The 17,873-nt window shown below is 41.6% G+C and overlaps 1 protein-coding gene across 4 annotated transcripts in view; it reads left to right on the plus strand.

The window, feature by feature from the left end:
• The window catches only part of LOC125458167 (exocyst complex component 6B-like), a 620,472-nt gene that overhangs the window by 226,859 nt on the left and 375,740 nt on the right, over window positions 1-17,873 (plus strand). For all 4 annotated transcript variants that reach the window (XM_048543144.2, XM_048543170.2, XM_059650589.1 and 1 more), the window contains one exon: window positions 6,195-6,371. In XM_048543144.2, coding sequence (XP_048399101.1) covers window positions 6,195-6,371 — 177 coding nt within the window. The remainder of the gene's footprint in view (window positions 1-6,194; window positions 6,372-17,873) is intronic.

The following is a 17,873-nucleotide window of genomic DNA, read 5'->3' on the forward strand; positions in this document are numbered from 1 at the left end:
CTAAGTTTGCAGATGACACAAAGATAGGTGGAAGGACAGGTAGTATTGAGGAAGCAGGAAGGCTGCAGAAGGACTTGTGCAGGCTGGGGAAGTGGGAAAAGAAGTGACAGATGGAATACAATGTGGGAAGGTTTAAGGTCCTAATTTGTTCGGAAGGTTAGAAGAGTAGACTATTTTTTAAATGGGGAAAGACTTCAGAAATTTGGGACATGAAGGAAATTGGGAGCCCTAATTCAGGATTTTCTTTAGGCTAACATGCATGCTCAGTTGGCAGTTAGGAAGGCACATGCAATGTCAGCATTCATTTCAGGAGGGTTAGAATAGAACAGCAGAGATGTATTGTTGAGGATGTACAAAATTCTGGTCAGACTGCACTTGGAATTTTATGAACAGTAATAGGTCCCTTATCTAAGGAAGGATGTGCCGACATTGGAGAGGATCCAGAGGAGGTTTATGGAGATGATCTTGGGGATAAAGGGCTTGTCATATGAGCAGTGGTGGAGGTCTCTGGGTCTGTACTCATTGTAGAATAGAATAGAATAGTCTGGAAACAAGCCCTTCGGCCTAACAAGTTCACACCAATCTTCAGAATATCCCACCCAGACCCATCCCCCTATAACTCACCTAATCTACACATCCCTGAACAGTACGGGTAATTTAGCACATCTTTGGGCTGTGGGAGGAAACCGGAGCACCCTGCGAAAACCCACACAGACACGGGGAGAATGTGCAAACTCCACACAGACTGTCACCCGAGGGTGGAATCGAACCCAGGTCCCTGGTGCTGTGAAGCAACAGTGCTAACACTGAGCCACCGTGCCACCCCAATGGTGTACGTAGTGTTTAGGAGGACGATTGAGACTTAGAGAGTACAGAGAGGCATGGATAGAGTTGATGTGGAGAAGATGCTTCCACTAGTAGGAGAGAATAGGACCCGAGGGTACAACCTCAGAGTGAGGCGATGACCCTTTAGAACTGAGATGTGGAACTCCTTCATTGAAAGGGTGGTGAATTTGTGGAACTTATTGCTGCTAAAGATTGTGGAGGCCAAGCCATGAGTGTATTTAAGACTGAGATAGATAGATTCTTGATTAGTAAGGGAACCAAGTGTTACTGAGAGAAGGCAGGAGAATGGGGTTAAGAAACATATCAGACATGATGAAATGGCGGAGCAGACTCGCTGAATTGAGTAGCCTAATTCTGCTGTTATATCTTACAGTCTTATATGAAGGGCATACTATATTGTTAGGGATACTGACTTTGTGAGATAAGATATTAAATAAGGTCCTGTCTGCCCCTCCCAAGTAACTGATAAAGATCCTTTATCCCTTTTGATGAGGAGTTATCTGTGGCATCTCGGGAAGCAATTTTACCTGGAATTATATCTCAAACGGGTCATCTGTGCATTAATTTTGTTGTTTGTGGAATCTTGCTTTCTGCAAATCGGTTGCCACATTTCCCATGTTACATGGTGACTACACTGTTGGCTGTAAAATGATTAGGGGTGTCCTGATGTCGTGGAAGACTTATTATGAACACAAGTCTCTCTTTAAGTGAGTGTGGGTGTGTTGCTACTGTGTGAAGTTTATGTTTGAGTGGGTGTGAGCTCTATTCATTGGCCATGTCTGCAAATTTATAGTATTTTTATTTTTATCCTGACCAAAGCTCCTTCCTCAGCCATACCACCAAAAACACATTAGCTGATCATACATTCTATTACTGTTTACAGGACATTGTTGGCACAGATTCACTGCCATGTTTGTTTCACAGCAGCTTCTTTACTTTAAAGTAATTGTTTATGAAGTCCTTGAAAATGTTTCTGAGAGACATAATAAGGTTCTACACTAACACAAAAATCCATTGTTTTATTTCAGAAAAAAACTTCAGACAAAGGAGGTAGGGATAGGAATAAGTGTATTTTGAGATCCCACCAGTGCAATATAGAGTCAGTCGCAAGATAGTTCAGGAGCTCTTTGTCAACCATAGTTCATTGATAGTACCTCTTCAGTTTGAAAGTTGAGAGTTTAGGTTCTGTCCTGGAGGCTTGAACACAAATGTCTAGGATTACACTGTGCTGCAGTACTGCATAGGAGTGTTGCACTATTAAAGATACTGCCTTTCAGATGGGATACTAATTTAAAGCCTGTCTATTCTTAGATGTTCCCTGGCTGCTTGAATGTAATTCTGGTTTTGTAGTTTCATGAGCCTCCAATAAAATGTTCAGTGAGAATTGAGTGTATTAAAGACATAAAGAAGCGGAAATCTGATTATTTCTGTATAATGCTAAGGCCACCAGGGAGGATTTCCATGCTTTCCACGAACTCTCATGCTTTAATACTAAATGGGAATCTAGAGGTTAAAAGTTTGAAATCCCTTTTTGCTATAGTAATAATATAATTCAATTATTTTGCTAACTTGTGGTGTATAACGGGTTAAATGAACATCATTCATGGAAGGGAAGCTCCTGGCCATGCCCTGCTAGGCCTGAAGGCGGCTTTGGTCTTTGCCTTTATGATTGACTTATAATGGCTTTTGTGCATTTATTGGTGGCCAATAAATGATAACTGTGGCAGTGATACCAATACTTCAAGAGCAAATTGAAGAAAAGCTGATGAACTTTTAAGATTCAGAAACAGAGGGGAACCAGTGTTGGCCTGAATGATAATATTCAAGCAATTTAAAACAACAGAAGAAAATAATTTCCATTTCAACAGAATTTAACAGCCTCAGGATTCCCTGAATGCTTCACAGTCATGTGAGCCTTCTTTCTCCCCACAAAACGTTATAAATATAGAAAATATGGCAGTCAATTTACGCATGGTGACCTCCCACAAACAGACAGAGAGCCTGCATTTATAATGTTTGTGATGGTTAATTACTAGCTGGGAATGAGGTGAACTCTTGATAAACTTTCAAACTGTGTGGTAGGATTCTTTACATCCACCACAGAGGTCAGATGAGCCCTGAGTTTAATGTCTAAGTTGAAAGATGGCTGCTCCCTCAATATTGCACACCGATTGTCAGCCTTGATTACAAAATAAAAGGCTGAGGACTGAAATAGGAGAAGCCTTTAAACTTACAAAAGTCTTTGGTACAGAGAGAATGGTTCTTGTAATGGAGAGGAGAATAACTCAAAGTTATTAATGTAAGCTAAGAAATCCAGTAGGGAAGTCAGAAGTAACTTCTTCATCCAAGAGTGGCATGAGCATTGAACTTGCTAATACCAGGAGTGATTGAAGCAAATAGTACAGATTTATTTAAAGCTTCTTGTGGGGTACATGGAACATTTCTTGTTCCAATCCTACTTGAGCCCACACCCATAACTCTTTCTCCAGTATATCAATGACATTATCAGTGCTGCTTCCCTCTCTCACCCGGAATGGGATGAGTTTATTTTGCTTCCAGTTTCCAACTTGCTCTCACCTTCTTCTGGTCCATTCTCCTTTCCCTTCCATGACATCAGTGTTTCCATTCCTGGGGATAGACTGGCCTCCAATATCCACTGAAAACCAACCAACTCCCACAGGTACCTCAACTGTACAACCTTACACCCTGTTTCTTGTAAAGACTCTATTCCATTCTCCCAGTTCCTCCATCTCATCTGTTCTGATGATGCCAGTTTTGACAAGGGAGCGTCTGAAATACACCCTTCCTCAACCGAGGACCATAGCTGACAGGGCCGTCAGCCAGGAGTGACCCACTCTTGCATTTCAGTCCTCACCCTCTCTCTCTTCTCCCTTGCCACAACAGTAATAGGGTCCCCCTTGCCCTTACCTACCATTCCACCAGCACCCACATCCATAGGATCATTAGCTGCAATTTCTGCCACCACCAGACACATATTTACCTTCCCTCCCTTGTCAACCTTCCGCAGGAATCATTCTGTTTATGAGCCTTGGTCCACTTGTCCTTCATTCCCAACAAGTTCCCACAGCCCCATGGCACCTTCCCCTGGAATCGCAGAGGGTGTAACACTTGCGTGTTTACTTCCTCCCTCCTCAGTATTCAATGGTGCAAACACACCTTCCAAAGCGCCATACCTGCACTTCACTCAGTCTAGTTTACTGCATTCGCTGCTCACAATGTGGCCTGCTCTATGTTGGGGAAATAAAGTGTAGACTGGGTGATCGATTTGTGGACCCACCTACGCTCTGTCCTCAAAAAAGACCCAAAGCTTTCAGCTGCCTCAGCGCAAGCTGGAAGAACAGCACCTCATTTCCTCCTTGGGAACTCTGCAGCTTTCTGGACTTAATATTATGATCAACAATTTTACAGCTTGAAGCACCTTTGCCCATGTCCTTACCCTACCGTCACACATCAGACCATGTCATCACATGAGTTGCTACCACACACAATCCATTGTCAGCTACTATGGTCCCCATAAGTAGCTGTTCATTCCCCCAGACTGACCTTCATCCACTCCTTTGTACGTCCAACTGTTTTTCTCTGTCTTTGGGCTCTATCTCCGCCTACTGTTTACTCTCCCTTCTCTCCTCACCCCTCCTCTGCATAAAAACCAACTTATTCCTAGATACTATCAGTTCTAAAAAAGGGTCACTGGACCTGAAACGTTAACTCTGATTTCCCTCCACAGATGCTGTCAGACCTGCTGAATTTTTCCAGCAATTTCTTTTTTTGTTTCTGATGTCCAGCGTCTGTAGTTCTTTCAGTTTTTAGTATAGATTTATTTATAGAGAAACCAGACAGACAGGTAAGGGAGAAAGAAATAAATCATTGTGGCTGTACAGGACATTGGTTAGACCACTTCTGTAATACTGCATTCAGTTCTGGCCTCTCTGCTGTAGGAAAGATGTTGTGAGACCTGAAACAGTTCAGAAAAGATTTACCAAATGTTGCCAGGGTGGAGGGTTTGAGCTCTTGAGAGAAGTTGAATAGGCTGGGCCTATTTTCCTTCGAGCATCAGAGGCTAAGGGGTGACCTTATCGGGGTTTATAAAATCATGAGGGGCATGGATAGGGTAATAGCCAAGATCTTTTCCCCAGGGTAGGGGAGTTCAAAACCAGAGGGCATAGATTTAAGGTGAGTGGGGAAAGATTTAGGACGGACCCAAGGGCCAACCTTTTCATGCAGAGGGTAGTGCTTGTATGGAATAAGCTGCCAGAGGAAGTGATGGAGGCTGGTACAATTACAACATTTAAAAGAAGTCAGGATAGGTACATGAATAGGAAGGGTTTAGAGGGATGTGGTTCAAATGCTGGCAATTTGGACTAGATCTGTTTAGGATATCTGGTTGGCATGGTCAAGTTGGACTGAAGGGTCTGTTTCCATGCTGCAGATCTCTATGTCTCCCTGACTATTAGAATGGGGAAAATGTCCCAGTGCCACACAAACACTGACCTGTAGTAAAGAGTTAAATGTTTCCATTACAGATATCCCAAGTAAATCTATAGAAGCCTTCAGAATGGAAGTAGAACCATAATCATTTGTTGTAGAGATGGGAACCACAACTTAGACCTGTGAGAAAGATTGTGGGAAAGAAGATGTGCAAAATTTAATCGAAAGGATTGACAAATTAATTTAATAAGCTTGTGCAGTAAATTAAAGTTGCTAGGAGGGAAAGGCTTTGATGTCCTGAAAAAAATCAGAGAGAAGGTTGATTTTAGCACAGTAAGGGTGCAAGTCTATCAGATTTGTAATCTCTGAGCATTAGAATTCTCAACGGATCCTTTAATAGTAGAGTGTTCAGATGGTACCCAGCTTCGTTGGTGTTCTGAGCATTTTTCCCCCAGTGTAGTAGGTCATGAGTTAAAAACTCTTTCCAGGAGAATAGAACCTAGACTGATGCTTTTATGGACAAAGTTGCCTTGCTTTGGTTGAGACATTAAACAAGAGGCGGTTTATTATTACTAAGCGAGGCATATTCCATGGTGCTTCCCAAATGAGAGCATAAGATTTCTCCCATCATCCTAACCTACATTATTACAGATCACTGAACCATGCAGTGTACTGAGGTCTTTTTCTGTGGGACTGCAGTGATCACAGTTCAAAATGTATTTTGATGATTGTGAGACATTTTGGAAGATGGTTGACTCATGAAATCTATACTTCTTTTTGACGCATTCGTCACTCTGCTACATTTGCTGGTTGCTGGATTTATGTCTAGTGCTTATCTGCCATGGTATTCTGCAGTAATTTTTGTTCTGAAGGTGTTTTATTGCTGCTTTTCTTTTCAGGCCCATCAACAGAGGAGCCTGGATAATGTTGTCTCTCAGCAGCATAAGGTCGGAACTGGGAAGAAAGTGAAGAAAGATGGTGGAATTGGTTTTGATGCTGAGATGGAAAATACTAGCCCAATGTCTGAGCAGGATTCTGGAATCTTAGATGTCGAAGATGAGGAGGATGAAGAAGAGGTACTTGCTTATTTCTCTCTTTGTTTTAAAGGTGGTAGTGTAATGGCAGAGTTAGATTAACAAACGTAGACTCAGATTTATGTGGAGCATAAATACACAAACATGACGAGATGAGCCAAACTGGTCTGCTTCTAGGCCGTACATTCTAGCCATTACTCTGTGAAACTGTTACATGTTTTGGTCCTTGTTGATTCAGTCACAGGACTGATCCAACATTGTGCCTGGTTGCACAAGTTAGGATATGTGTGCATTTATTTATGGGTTGTGGGTTGTTTTCATTGGCTGCTCCTGGTTTCTCTCTGAGAAATCAGTGGTGGGCCTCCTTCTAGAATCACAAAATGGTAACAATCTGCTTTAGATCAGCAATACCAGAGATCAGAAGAACTTAGTTTGCCTCTGGCACCGTTGACATCTGGAAGTAGCTCTCACAAAAAACACCTGAGCTGTGTTAAACTCTTTCAAGATGAGGACGAGGTAAATATCTGGTTTCAAAATGAGATTTAAGGTTATTGGGATCAATGTAGATAGAAATAACTGAAAGTTTCATTGAGCATGATGGCTCTTCTGGTGCATGGAGCTGCCATCTGTGGACGACCAGGAGTGGAGATTTTTGAATAGGAATAGTTTCCAAAGCTTTTCTTAATTATGAGCAAAATCATTTGCCTTTATCTCAAGCCTGTGGTGGATCTGAAATCATCCCTTAACCTTGGTGTATCCCAAAGCATTCTCATAGCCTATGGATTAGTTTCTGATGTGTTTGTGCTTGTGTAAACAGAAACAGTAGCCAACTCATGTAAATAAATAGCCACAAAAAACAAAGTTGCTGGAAAAGCTCAGCGGGTCTGGCAGCATCTGTGAAGGCAAAAACAGAGTTAACGTTTCGGGTCCAGTGACCCTTCCTCAGGGCCACCAGACCCGAAATGTTAACTCTGTTTTTGCTTTCACAGATGCTGCCAGACCTTGTGAGTCTCTGTTATCTTGCACAGTGGACATAATTGAGCATTAATCATCTTAAAGTATAAAACTGGTCATATTTTATACTTGCGATGACTCGTGGAATAGTGGGGCTTGATTTCCAGCACACTATATCCTCCAAGATTGTGATAAGAGTCACATCACATACCACAGTGTGGCCAAAGGTAGAACACATTAGATTAGATTAATTTAGATTCTATTAGTTTAGGCACTGCTACAATAAGTACCCTCTGGAATGAGAGACAATCTACAGAGCACATTGAAATGAGACAACAAAGAAGACAGGTTACTTCTTATGTGATGGAATTATAATCATTCATGATTACCATATACAGCAGTATTAACTATTAATATACCATTCATAGCATTACCTTGAAGTCTGAGCCTGAAGACAGTTCTTGATTTGACCTTCTCTTTGACCAGTCTGTCAAGAAACTTTAAACTCATTTCCAGCATCTGTGGTTCTTTAGGGTTTTAATCCCAAACCCATATTGTGGCATCAAATCACACCAATGATCAAGTAGGATTTTCTTCATAAGCAGCCACTTCCCTGGCCCCAAAAGAAAACCCAACAAAAACATCTTGTTACCTCTCGTCAACTTATGTAGTTAAACTCAACTAACCTCCAACATGACAAGAATGGTTTCGGAAATATTTCACATTGTCTGAAGCTGCCGGAGGGTTCTCTTGAGTATCACCATTCCATATTGCACAGCAACTCTTAAAAACAAACTCCCGGAGTTGAAACTGCATGAATTTAAGAATACGAGAAGGTAAGAAAATTTTGAATGGAAAGAGGCCAATCTTCCATCTCAACCAATACCTCATACTTCATCTAATTTCCCTTCTGTGTCCATATTATTCATTTTAACTAATCCTGTTCCTTTTCATTTAAATTTTGAAGTTATGGCGATGTTAATAATTATGAAAATCAGGAACCTAGGCAATGGCTAATTTGTACTGCTTCCAATCATTTAACTAGGTTTTCCTCCAGTTCCTTACGTTCCGGGTATTTTTGGTGAAATAAACAAATTTCTCAGGATGAATGTTAAATGAAAGAGAATAAGAAAGTTCTGTAATAGTAGGGAAATGATGTTAGGGAAATTGTTGGGATTGAAGACTGATAAATCCCCAGTCCCTGATAATCTTCAATCTAGAGTACTTAAGGAAGTGGCCCTTGAAATAGTGGATGCATTGGTGGACATTTTTCAAGACTCTGGAACAGTTCCTACAGATTGCAAGGCAGATAATGTAATCCCGCTATTTAAAAAAAAAGGCAGAGAGAAATTATAGACCAGTCAGCCTAATGTGGGTAGTGGGAAAAGTACCAGAGTCCATCATTAAATTTAATAGCTGAGCACTTGGAAAACATTGGCTAGATTAGACAGAGTCAGCATGGATATGCAAAGGGTAAATATGCTTGACACATCTACTGGAAACCTTTGAGAGTGTAACAGGTAGAGTTGATGAGGGAGAGCCAGTGAATGTGGCTTATTTGGACTTTCAGAAGGTTTTTGACAAATTCCCGCATAAGAGATTAGTATATAAAATTGAAATGCATGGGTTGGGGTAGAGTATTGAAATGGATAGTAAACTGGTTGGCAGATAGGAAACAAAGATTAGGAATAAATGAGTCTTTTTCTGAGTGGTAGGCAGCAAGTAGTGGTGGACCGGTGTATGGATCCCAGCTATTCATAATATATATATATTACTGATTTTGATGAGGGAACTCTATGTAATATCTCCAAACTTGCAAAGATGCCACAAAGCTGGGTGGGAGGTTGAGCTGCACGGAAGATGTAGAGATGCCAGTACATCTGAGTGAGTGGGCAGATATATGGATATGTGCACAAAAGGTTATCCACTTTGGTAGCAAAAGCAGGGAGGTGGATTATTATCTGAATAGCTGTAAATGGACAGAAGAGAATATGCAAAGAATGGGTGTTCTGCTTCACTAGTCAATGAAGGTAACCATGCAGGTTCAGCAGGTGGTCAAGAAGGCAAATGCTGGCCTTCAAAGGATCTGAGTTGGCGAGAGGATCTGAATGCAGGAGCAGGGATATCTTTCAGCAACTTATCCAGCCTCCTTTAATGGCATTTCCAAACTCATATCCTCCACCTTCTAGAAGGCCAGTGGCAACAGTTGAATTCAAGATACCACAACCTGTAAGTATCTTTCTCAGTGTTCCAGAAAGCACTCACTCCAACATCCTGAATAGAGCCATACAGCGTAGAAAAGGCCCTTTGGCACATGAAATGGGAATTTAAAGATGCTTTCTTACAATCTCTCACATTTCTCTTACTCAGGCTTGCTGTTTTTCTCTTCCTGTCTGGACCTGTAATCCAGAATGCCAGGCTAATACTTTGGAGACATGCGTTCAAAATCCTCTCTAACAGTTGATGGAATTTAAAACTCAACAGCAAAATGTCTCCATGGCTATTTTACCTCATTTGTGCAGGTTACTGGTGAAGCCCCATCTGGAGCACTGTGCAAATATCGGTCACCTTTAGAGGAGGATGTAAAGGTATTGAATGCATTTCCAAGAAGGCTTACTAGACTAATAACTGGAATGGATGGGCTGTTTTGTGAGGGAAGGTTGGACAGGTTAGGTTCGCTTCCACTGGAGTTTAGAAAAATAAGAGACAACTTTATTGAAACATATAAGACTCCAGGGATCCTGTTGTGGGAGACTCCAGAACCATGGGGTTGTTATTTTAAAAACAAAGGGCCACTCATTTAATATGATAAGGAATTTTTTTTTTCTCTGAGAGTTGGAGTTTTTGGAACTCTTCCTGAAAATGTAGTGGAAGCAAAGGCATCGAATATTTCTAAGGTAGAGATAGACCGGTTTTTTAATTCACTCATGGGATGTGGGCGCCAGCATTTAATTGCTTGTCACTAGGTACCCTTGAGAAGGTGGTGGTGAGCTGCTGCCTTAATCCGCTGCAGCCCACATGCTGTAGGCACACACACAATGCCCATGGGCGGGGAATTCCAAGATTTTGACTCACTGACAGTGAAGGGATGGCGATACATTTCCAAATCAGAATGATGAGCGGCTTGAAGGCGAACTTGCAGGTAGTGGAGTTCCCATGTATCTCCACCTTTGTCCTTCTGGATGGAAGTGGTCATGAGTTTAGAAGATGCTATCCAAAGATCTTTGGTGAATTTCTGCTGTGCATCTTGTAGGTAGTACACACTGCTATTACTGTGCAATGATGGTATGCTTATGGATGTGGTACTAATCAAGAGGACTGCTTTGTCCTAAATGGTGCAGAGTTTCTCAACTGCTGTCGAGTCCCGCTCATCTAGGCAAGTGGTGAGTATTCCATCACACTCCTGATTTGTGTCCTTGTAGATGATGGACAGGCTTTGGGAATCCTGGAGATGCACTCTTTGCTGCATTATTCCTAGCCTTTGACCTGGAATTTACTTGGTGAGTCCCGTTGAATTTCTAGTCAAAGGTAACCGTCAGGATGGTGATAATGGGGAATTTAGTGATGGTAACAGCATTGAATTTCAAGGGGCGATGGTTATATTGCCTGTTATTGAAGGTGGCCATTGCCTGGCTTTCCTGTGGTACAAGCATTACTTGCCACTTGTCAGTCCAAGCCTGGATATTGTCCAGATCTCTTTGAATATGAATATGGACTGCATCGATACATAAGAAGTCATAAATTATAACTTTCTGAATGTTGTGCAATTTTTGATGAACATCTCCACTTCCGATAGAGGGAAAGTTATTGATGTAGCAGCTGAAGATGGTTGGACCAAGGCCATTACCCTGACGAACTCCTGCAGAGATGTCCTGGAGCTGAGATGATTGGCTTCCAACAACCGCAACCATTTTCCTATGTGTCAGGTATTACTCCGGCCATCAGAGAGTTTGTCCCCTAATACCCATTGATTCTAGTTTTGCTAGGGCTCCTTGCTGCCACACTCGGTCGAATGCAGCCGTGATGTCAAGGGATGTCACTCTCACCAGATTGTCTCCAGAATCTGGAATGAATGGAATGGTTGTTGGGGTGAGTGGAAAAATAGATTGTGTTTACAATCAGATCCCCATTTCATTTTCTTCTATTCTCTTGTGGGACAGGAACATGGCTAGATGGCCTGCATTTAATGCCTGTGCTCTCTGTCTCGTACTCCATGTCACACAGGCCCCCGTCACTCATGCTTGCTCTGTATGTGTCTCCCTCTCTCTTTTTCTCTCTCTCTGCCTGCCTCTCTTTCTCTCTCTCTCTGTCTGCCTCTCTCTCTCTCTCTCTGTGCCTCGGTCTCTATCACTTGCCTTGTCTCTCTCATTTGAGTTCTCTGCCACTTGCATGCTATCTCTCCAGTACATGCACTCTCTTTCTTGCAGACAAGATCTCTTATCAATTTTTATAGATGCACCATAAACAAACATCCTATCTGGATGCATCACAGCGTAGTTTGGCAACTCCTTTTCCAAGACCGCAAGAAACTACAGAGAGTCGTGAACACAGCCCAGTTCATCACGCAAACCCGCCTTCCATCCATTGACTCCATCTGTGTTTCCTTCTGTTTCGGGAAAGCAGCCAACATAATCAGAGAGCCCTCCCACTCCGGTTATAGTCTCTTCCACCCTCTTCCATCGGGCAGAAGATATGAAAGTCTGAATACATGGACGAACAGATTCAACAACAACTTCCTCCCCACGGCTTTTGAACAGACCTCTCAAATGTTAATTCTGATCTCTGTCTCTCTGCACTCTTTTTGTGGCTGTAACACTGTATTCTGCACTCCATTTTACTACCCTGATGCACTTTGTATGGCATGATCTGCCTGTATTACATGCAAAACAACTCTTTTCACTGTGACTCAGTACATGTGACAGCAATAAATCAATCAATTTATGCATGTTTATTCATGCTCTTTTTCTTGGGCTTTCTTTCTCTCGTTCACAAATACAATCTTTTTTGCACCCTCCTCACGTCATTGCTTTCTTTCTCATGCAGGCTTTTTCTCTTTCTCACTTGTGCTGTTTGTCTTGTACTCTCTAATGTGGTCTCTGTCTTTCTTGTGCTGTATTTCACTTGCACTGTCTCTTGCTTGTGCTAACTCTCTTTCTCTCATCCACTCTATCATCCTGTTTAACTCATACACCTCCCCCCACCTTTCATTAGCAGTCAATTCCAAATTCTCTGAATTTTTTTTTGCACACTGTTCTTCACACTTGCTGACTATCTCCCACTCTTGCACTCTCTGGCGCACAGTTGCTCACTATATCAGTCCCACAAATCAATTTTGATTACGACTTTGTTTTCGTTCCACTCCTTCCCCATGTTTTGTAAATGATGTGAAAAAGAAGTCTTGTAAAAGTTTTATCAGCTTTAGTGGCTGGAATGCTCCAGGTTGTAAAGGGAGTTTATTTTGCTCAAACTTTCTCAGCCTCAATCTGCTGGCAATAAGACGAAGGAAAGTATTAGCTAAAAAAGCAGTGAACCAGATGTCACCTTTCCATGTTCACAGCTGGACAGCTGACAATCATTTGATGCTGTTTTAAATTACTTCACAATAGACCTTGTAACCAAAATAAGTAGTTCTCAGACTTTGCAATTGTATTTAGTGAAATTCGTAGCAGCGTCAAAAAGGGAGAGAATTAAAAAAAAGCCTCTATTTTCTATCTTTCCAGTGCCCCTCTCCTGAAAAAATGTCTGATAAATGCCCTGATAAATGTGTCGAGCTCCAGGTGGGGAGATGTGTTTTGTCATGTTTGCATGCACAGAGTTATACTTTTGTCTTTCTTGAGATCTGCAGCCTGACATTTATTGACCATCCCTAGTTATAGGTTGTATGGACAGTCAAAAATTGACGATGCAACATCACTGAGACTGCCCATTTCAGTACCTGTGATGAGCAAACCCATGCCTGTTCTCATTTGTTGCTGAATCTCACCTCACTGCCTCTGTTATGTCTACATTTGATAAATTTCAATGGATTCATGGTTGACTTCCCGTCTTCCACTCTCCTAGACCCGACGTCATTGAAAGCTTTGCACTTGTGAAACAGATTTTGTTGACCCATGAGCCCTATGTCTGGTGACTTACATTGGGTCCTGGTCAAGCAATGTTTTGATTTTAAGAATCTCATCTTTATTTATAAATCCTTCTACTGTCTTTCCCATCTCATTTCTGTATTTTCCTCTGGCCCCTGAGCTTGCTGAGATACTTGTGCCCCTGCAAATTGAGTCTCTTAAGCACTCCTGATTTCATATGTTTCTCTATTGGTGGCAGTGTCTTCAGCTGACCAAGCCAGAAGTTCTGGACTATTGATTAAGACACGTCAAAAAATCAACATTTTTGACAAAGGCCATTTGACCTACTATCTCATCATGTGCGCACAGTCAGTCTTTTTTTCTGAGAATACTCTTGTGAGGTGACAAGATATTTCACTATTTTAAAATTTCTGTATAAAGGCAAATTGTTATTGTGGAAAGAGTTAAGCAGAGTTTAGGTAATGATGGAAGTTATTCCTGTCTAAAGGACATTTGTGAACAGGTTCCACTTTTACGACAGTCCAACAAACTTCATGGCTACTTTTACAAAGACCAGATTTTTTAATGTCCGGTTTTTAGAAAAGAAACAATCATTAATTCAAATTGCCAGAAACATTGGATTTTGATCTCACATTTTGTGTGTTGATTAATCCTGCCATCTGGCATACATTATTTTCCAGTAACATTAACTACATAGCTGCTATACTAATATTGCTGATCCATGTCCTGTGATCAGGATGATATCCCTTGAATTCGCACACACAACTCCAGGTTCTGATGTGATGCTTAACAGAGGCATATGTCACCCTCCGAGGATGATGTAAAGATTCCATTGCACCTTTTCTGAGAAGAACAAGGAAGTTCTGCCTGGTCTCTTTGTCAATATTGTTCTTTAACCATCAGATTACATACCATTATCATAGTGTTATTTGTGGCAGCTTGCTATGCCTAAATTGGCTGCTGAGTTTCTTGTATTACAACAGTGGCAGCATTTCAGAAATACTTCATGTGCTATAAAGTACCTTGGCATGTCCTGAGTTTATGAAAAGTGCTTTAAAGTGCAGACCATTCTTTATTTGAACACACACCCTTCATATTAGGAGACTAGCAAATCAGAACAGGTAATTATAGCTGAGAGAATGATTGTGGTTAGCTGAAATAATGGGAGTTCTTTTGGGACCTTGACCTTCTTGCTTTAACCATGGCAAATATCAGCAACTTTAGTAGCATGACAGTGTTGCCTTTTGCTGGTGGCTATGCATTCACTTCCCAGGCACGGGCCACTGAATGGTGGAGATAGACAAGGTGATCGTACAGCATGATAGCAATCCCAAAGAAAATGGGTGAAGAGGAGGAGGAAGAGTCAGGAACTACTTGAAAATGTTCATATTTAGATATTTGGGTCATTTTTCACCTCCCAAATCCACAACCTAGAGACATTTATTCAACATTCTGTGGATCTATAATACCTCCTAAACAGTGATCCAACAAATTTAGCTGTATTCACTTTATGAATGGCCCATGCCCAAGTAAGTTACTTTTGAAATGCAGCCAATGTTATTATTTAAAGAAGTACATATACAATGAAGATGCAGAGCATCTACAAAAGGATAGAAACAAGTCAAGTGAGAGGATAATATGTGTATATTTTGGGCTTGTTTACTTTGACAGGAAGGTTAGAAAATCCATATGCTTTTAAATGGTAAGCAACGTTTTGTTTAGTTTCTCATGCAATATGAAGTCGGCATCACTGGGATGCTCAGCCTTTATTGCTCATTCCCACCCGCCCCGAAGGAGGTGGTGGTGAGTTATCTTCTTAAATCGTTGCAGGCACATTCGTGGTGCCGTCAGGGAGGTTCTTTGACCTAGACAGTGAAGGAACAACAATATAGTTCCAATTCAAGGTAGAAGTGGGGGGAGGGGACGAACTGGGCTGGTTGTGGGATGCGGTGGGGGAAGGGGAGATTTTGAAGCTGGTGAAGTCCACATTGATACCATTGGGCTGCAGGGTTCCCAAGCGGAATATGAGTTGCTGTTCCTGCAACCTTCGGGTGGCATCCTTGTGGTCCTGCAACCTTCGGGTGGCATCCCAGTTCGTCCCCTCCCCCCACTGCATCCCAAAACCAGCCTAGCCTGTTTCTGCCTCCCTAACCTGTTCTTCCTCTCACCCATCCCTTCCTCCCACCTCAAGCCGCACCTCCATTTCCTACCTACTAACCTCTTCCCACCTCCTTGACCTGTCCGTCTTCCCTGGACTGACCTATCCCCTCCCTACCTCCCCACCTATACTCTCCTCTCCACCTAGCTTCTTTTCTCTCCATCTTCGGTCCGCCTCTCCCCCTCTCCCTATTTGTTCCAGAACCCTCTCCCCATCCCCCTCTCTGATGAATGGTCTAGGCCCGAAACATCAGCTTTTGTGCTCCTGAGATGCTGCTTGGCCTGCTGTGTTCATCCAGCTTCACACTTTTTTTTATCTTGGATTCTCCAGCATCTGCAGTTCCCATTATCTCTGATTCAATATCATTCTGACACCAAGTGGTGCACTTTTCTGATTGGTCACAGAGGGCACTGTAGCACAACCTATCGCATAGAGGAACTGTGGTAAGAAGCTTCAGTATTTAAATCTGACCATTTGATCTTGGAAAGAAAATGTCATAGAATCATAGAATTTTACAGTATGGAAGAAGGCCATTCAGTCCATTGTGTCTGTACTAGCTTCCAAATGAACTTCCCAGTTCTTCATAAAAGTGCCTCATTTGTGGAGAGACCTGAATTTTGTTTGGCATCACTTTTTTTTAAATTAGCTGTTACCATCGAACCTGATACTTGGTGCTGAGTGCCCTTCAACAAAATCTATTCATGAGGCCATAGTTTTTCTTGGTTTTTCAACTGAAACTGCTAAAGGTCTCACGTTATTTACCTGCCGACATAAAGAATACTTCTTCAAGTGGGCATACTTGGAAGAGATGTTGCAGTGAATTATACACTAAAAAAAAGTACTGCAGATGCTGCAAAAAAAAAGTTCTGGAGCTGGGTAACTATACCTGAAATATTGCCTCCACTTTCCCTCCATAGATGCTGCCAGACCTGCTGAGGGTCTTCAGCAGTGTATGTTTTTGTTAAAGAGTAGCTTCATTTCTTGATCCTAGCTTTCTCGGTTTTGGTTTATTGGCTCCACACTCGCCTTTGAGTCAGAAGATCAAGAATTTAGATCCCAATCCAGAGACTTGAACATATCATCTAGGCTCACATTTCATTGGAACACCAAAGGAGTGCTTCAGTGTTTGAGGTGATCGTTCAGGTCAATATTGTTTCCATTTACGCTCGGTAGTACATCTTATGGCTCCATTGCACTTTTCAAAGAGGATTAGTTATTTTTGTTGTTGATTAATAAATATTCCTTAGCGAGAATTATTGGAAACAGATTATCTGGTTTCTTACTGATGTTATTCGTGAGAACTTCCTGGACGTAAATTAATTGCTACATTTCCCCTAATTATCACAAGTGACTGCGTTTCAAAAGTAACTCATTGGATGTGAAACACTTTGGGACCATGCTAAGTCATGAACGCCTTTATACAAACACAATAGTTCCTTTTATTGTTTTTCCAAAACTGTAATGAAAAAACAAAGCCTAGATTCAATACTTCGTTTTGAGGTATAAGCTTCCAGACGTTATATGGGTCTGAACCTAATTTTTAGCTGAAGAAATGAGATCAACCTGTGAAGTGGACTTTTTTGTCATTGGTTTTGGTTTTGGAGCTGATGGATGAAGTATGCTTTCGCATGGAAGGTGTTGCTTCAATTATTTTGTCCTCCTGCATGAAAGGTTACACTCTTCATGCGTGAGAATGGTGGATTTCCTGGGGTTTCTGATGTACAACACATGATGTTAATCAGCCCCTGGGAAACAAAATAAATCAGAACAGATAATTTTTAGTCCAGTAAGTGATTGATGAGGTTGCAGCTGGAATAGTGGGAGATGTTTTGGGCACCTTGCCTTGAAAAAAGGACATTTTGCGAAAGGCTGATTTCAGGACTTAAAAGGTCACAAATTGTTAAGTTTGGCTGAATGACTGGGTGCTAGGAGGATGGAAGGAAGACATGATTCAGGTTTTTTCAGCCTGTGAAAGGTGTGGATGGCGCATATTTTTCAAATTAAACTGGGATTACTCTGTGAGAAGTTAATGACAGACATTGAGATTGGGTTAAATTTAGGAGCAGTTAATTTCATTCTGAGTAGTAGCTAGACGGAGATTTTTGTTGCAATGTCAAATAATTAATAAATGAGGTGATTGCCTGACTGCCTATTATAAGGACTGAAGACTACTTGGATAAACATACCTTCAGAAGAGTCATTACATTTTAAAGTAACCACAGTGGTTTAATTATTTACAGAGAATTGCATGGAAACAAGAGGTTTGGTTAGTTCAGTTGGTTGGATGGCTGGTTTGTGATGCGAAGTGATACCAACAGAGTGGGTTCGACTTCCACACTGGCCGAGGTT

Source organism: Stegostoma tigrinum, chromosome 1, assembly GCF_030684315.1.
Source record: "Stegostoma tigrinum isolate sSteTig4 chromosome 1, sSteTig4.hap1, whole genome shotgun sequence".
Lineage (NCBI taxonomy): Eukaryota > Metazoa > Chordata > Chondrichthyes > Orectolobiformes > Stegostomatidae > Stegostoma > Stegostoma tigrinum.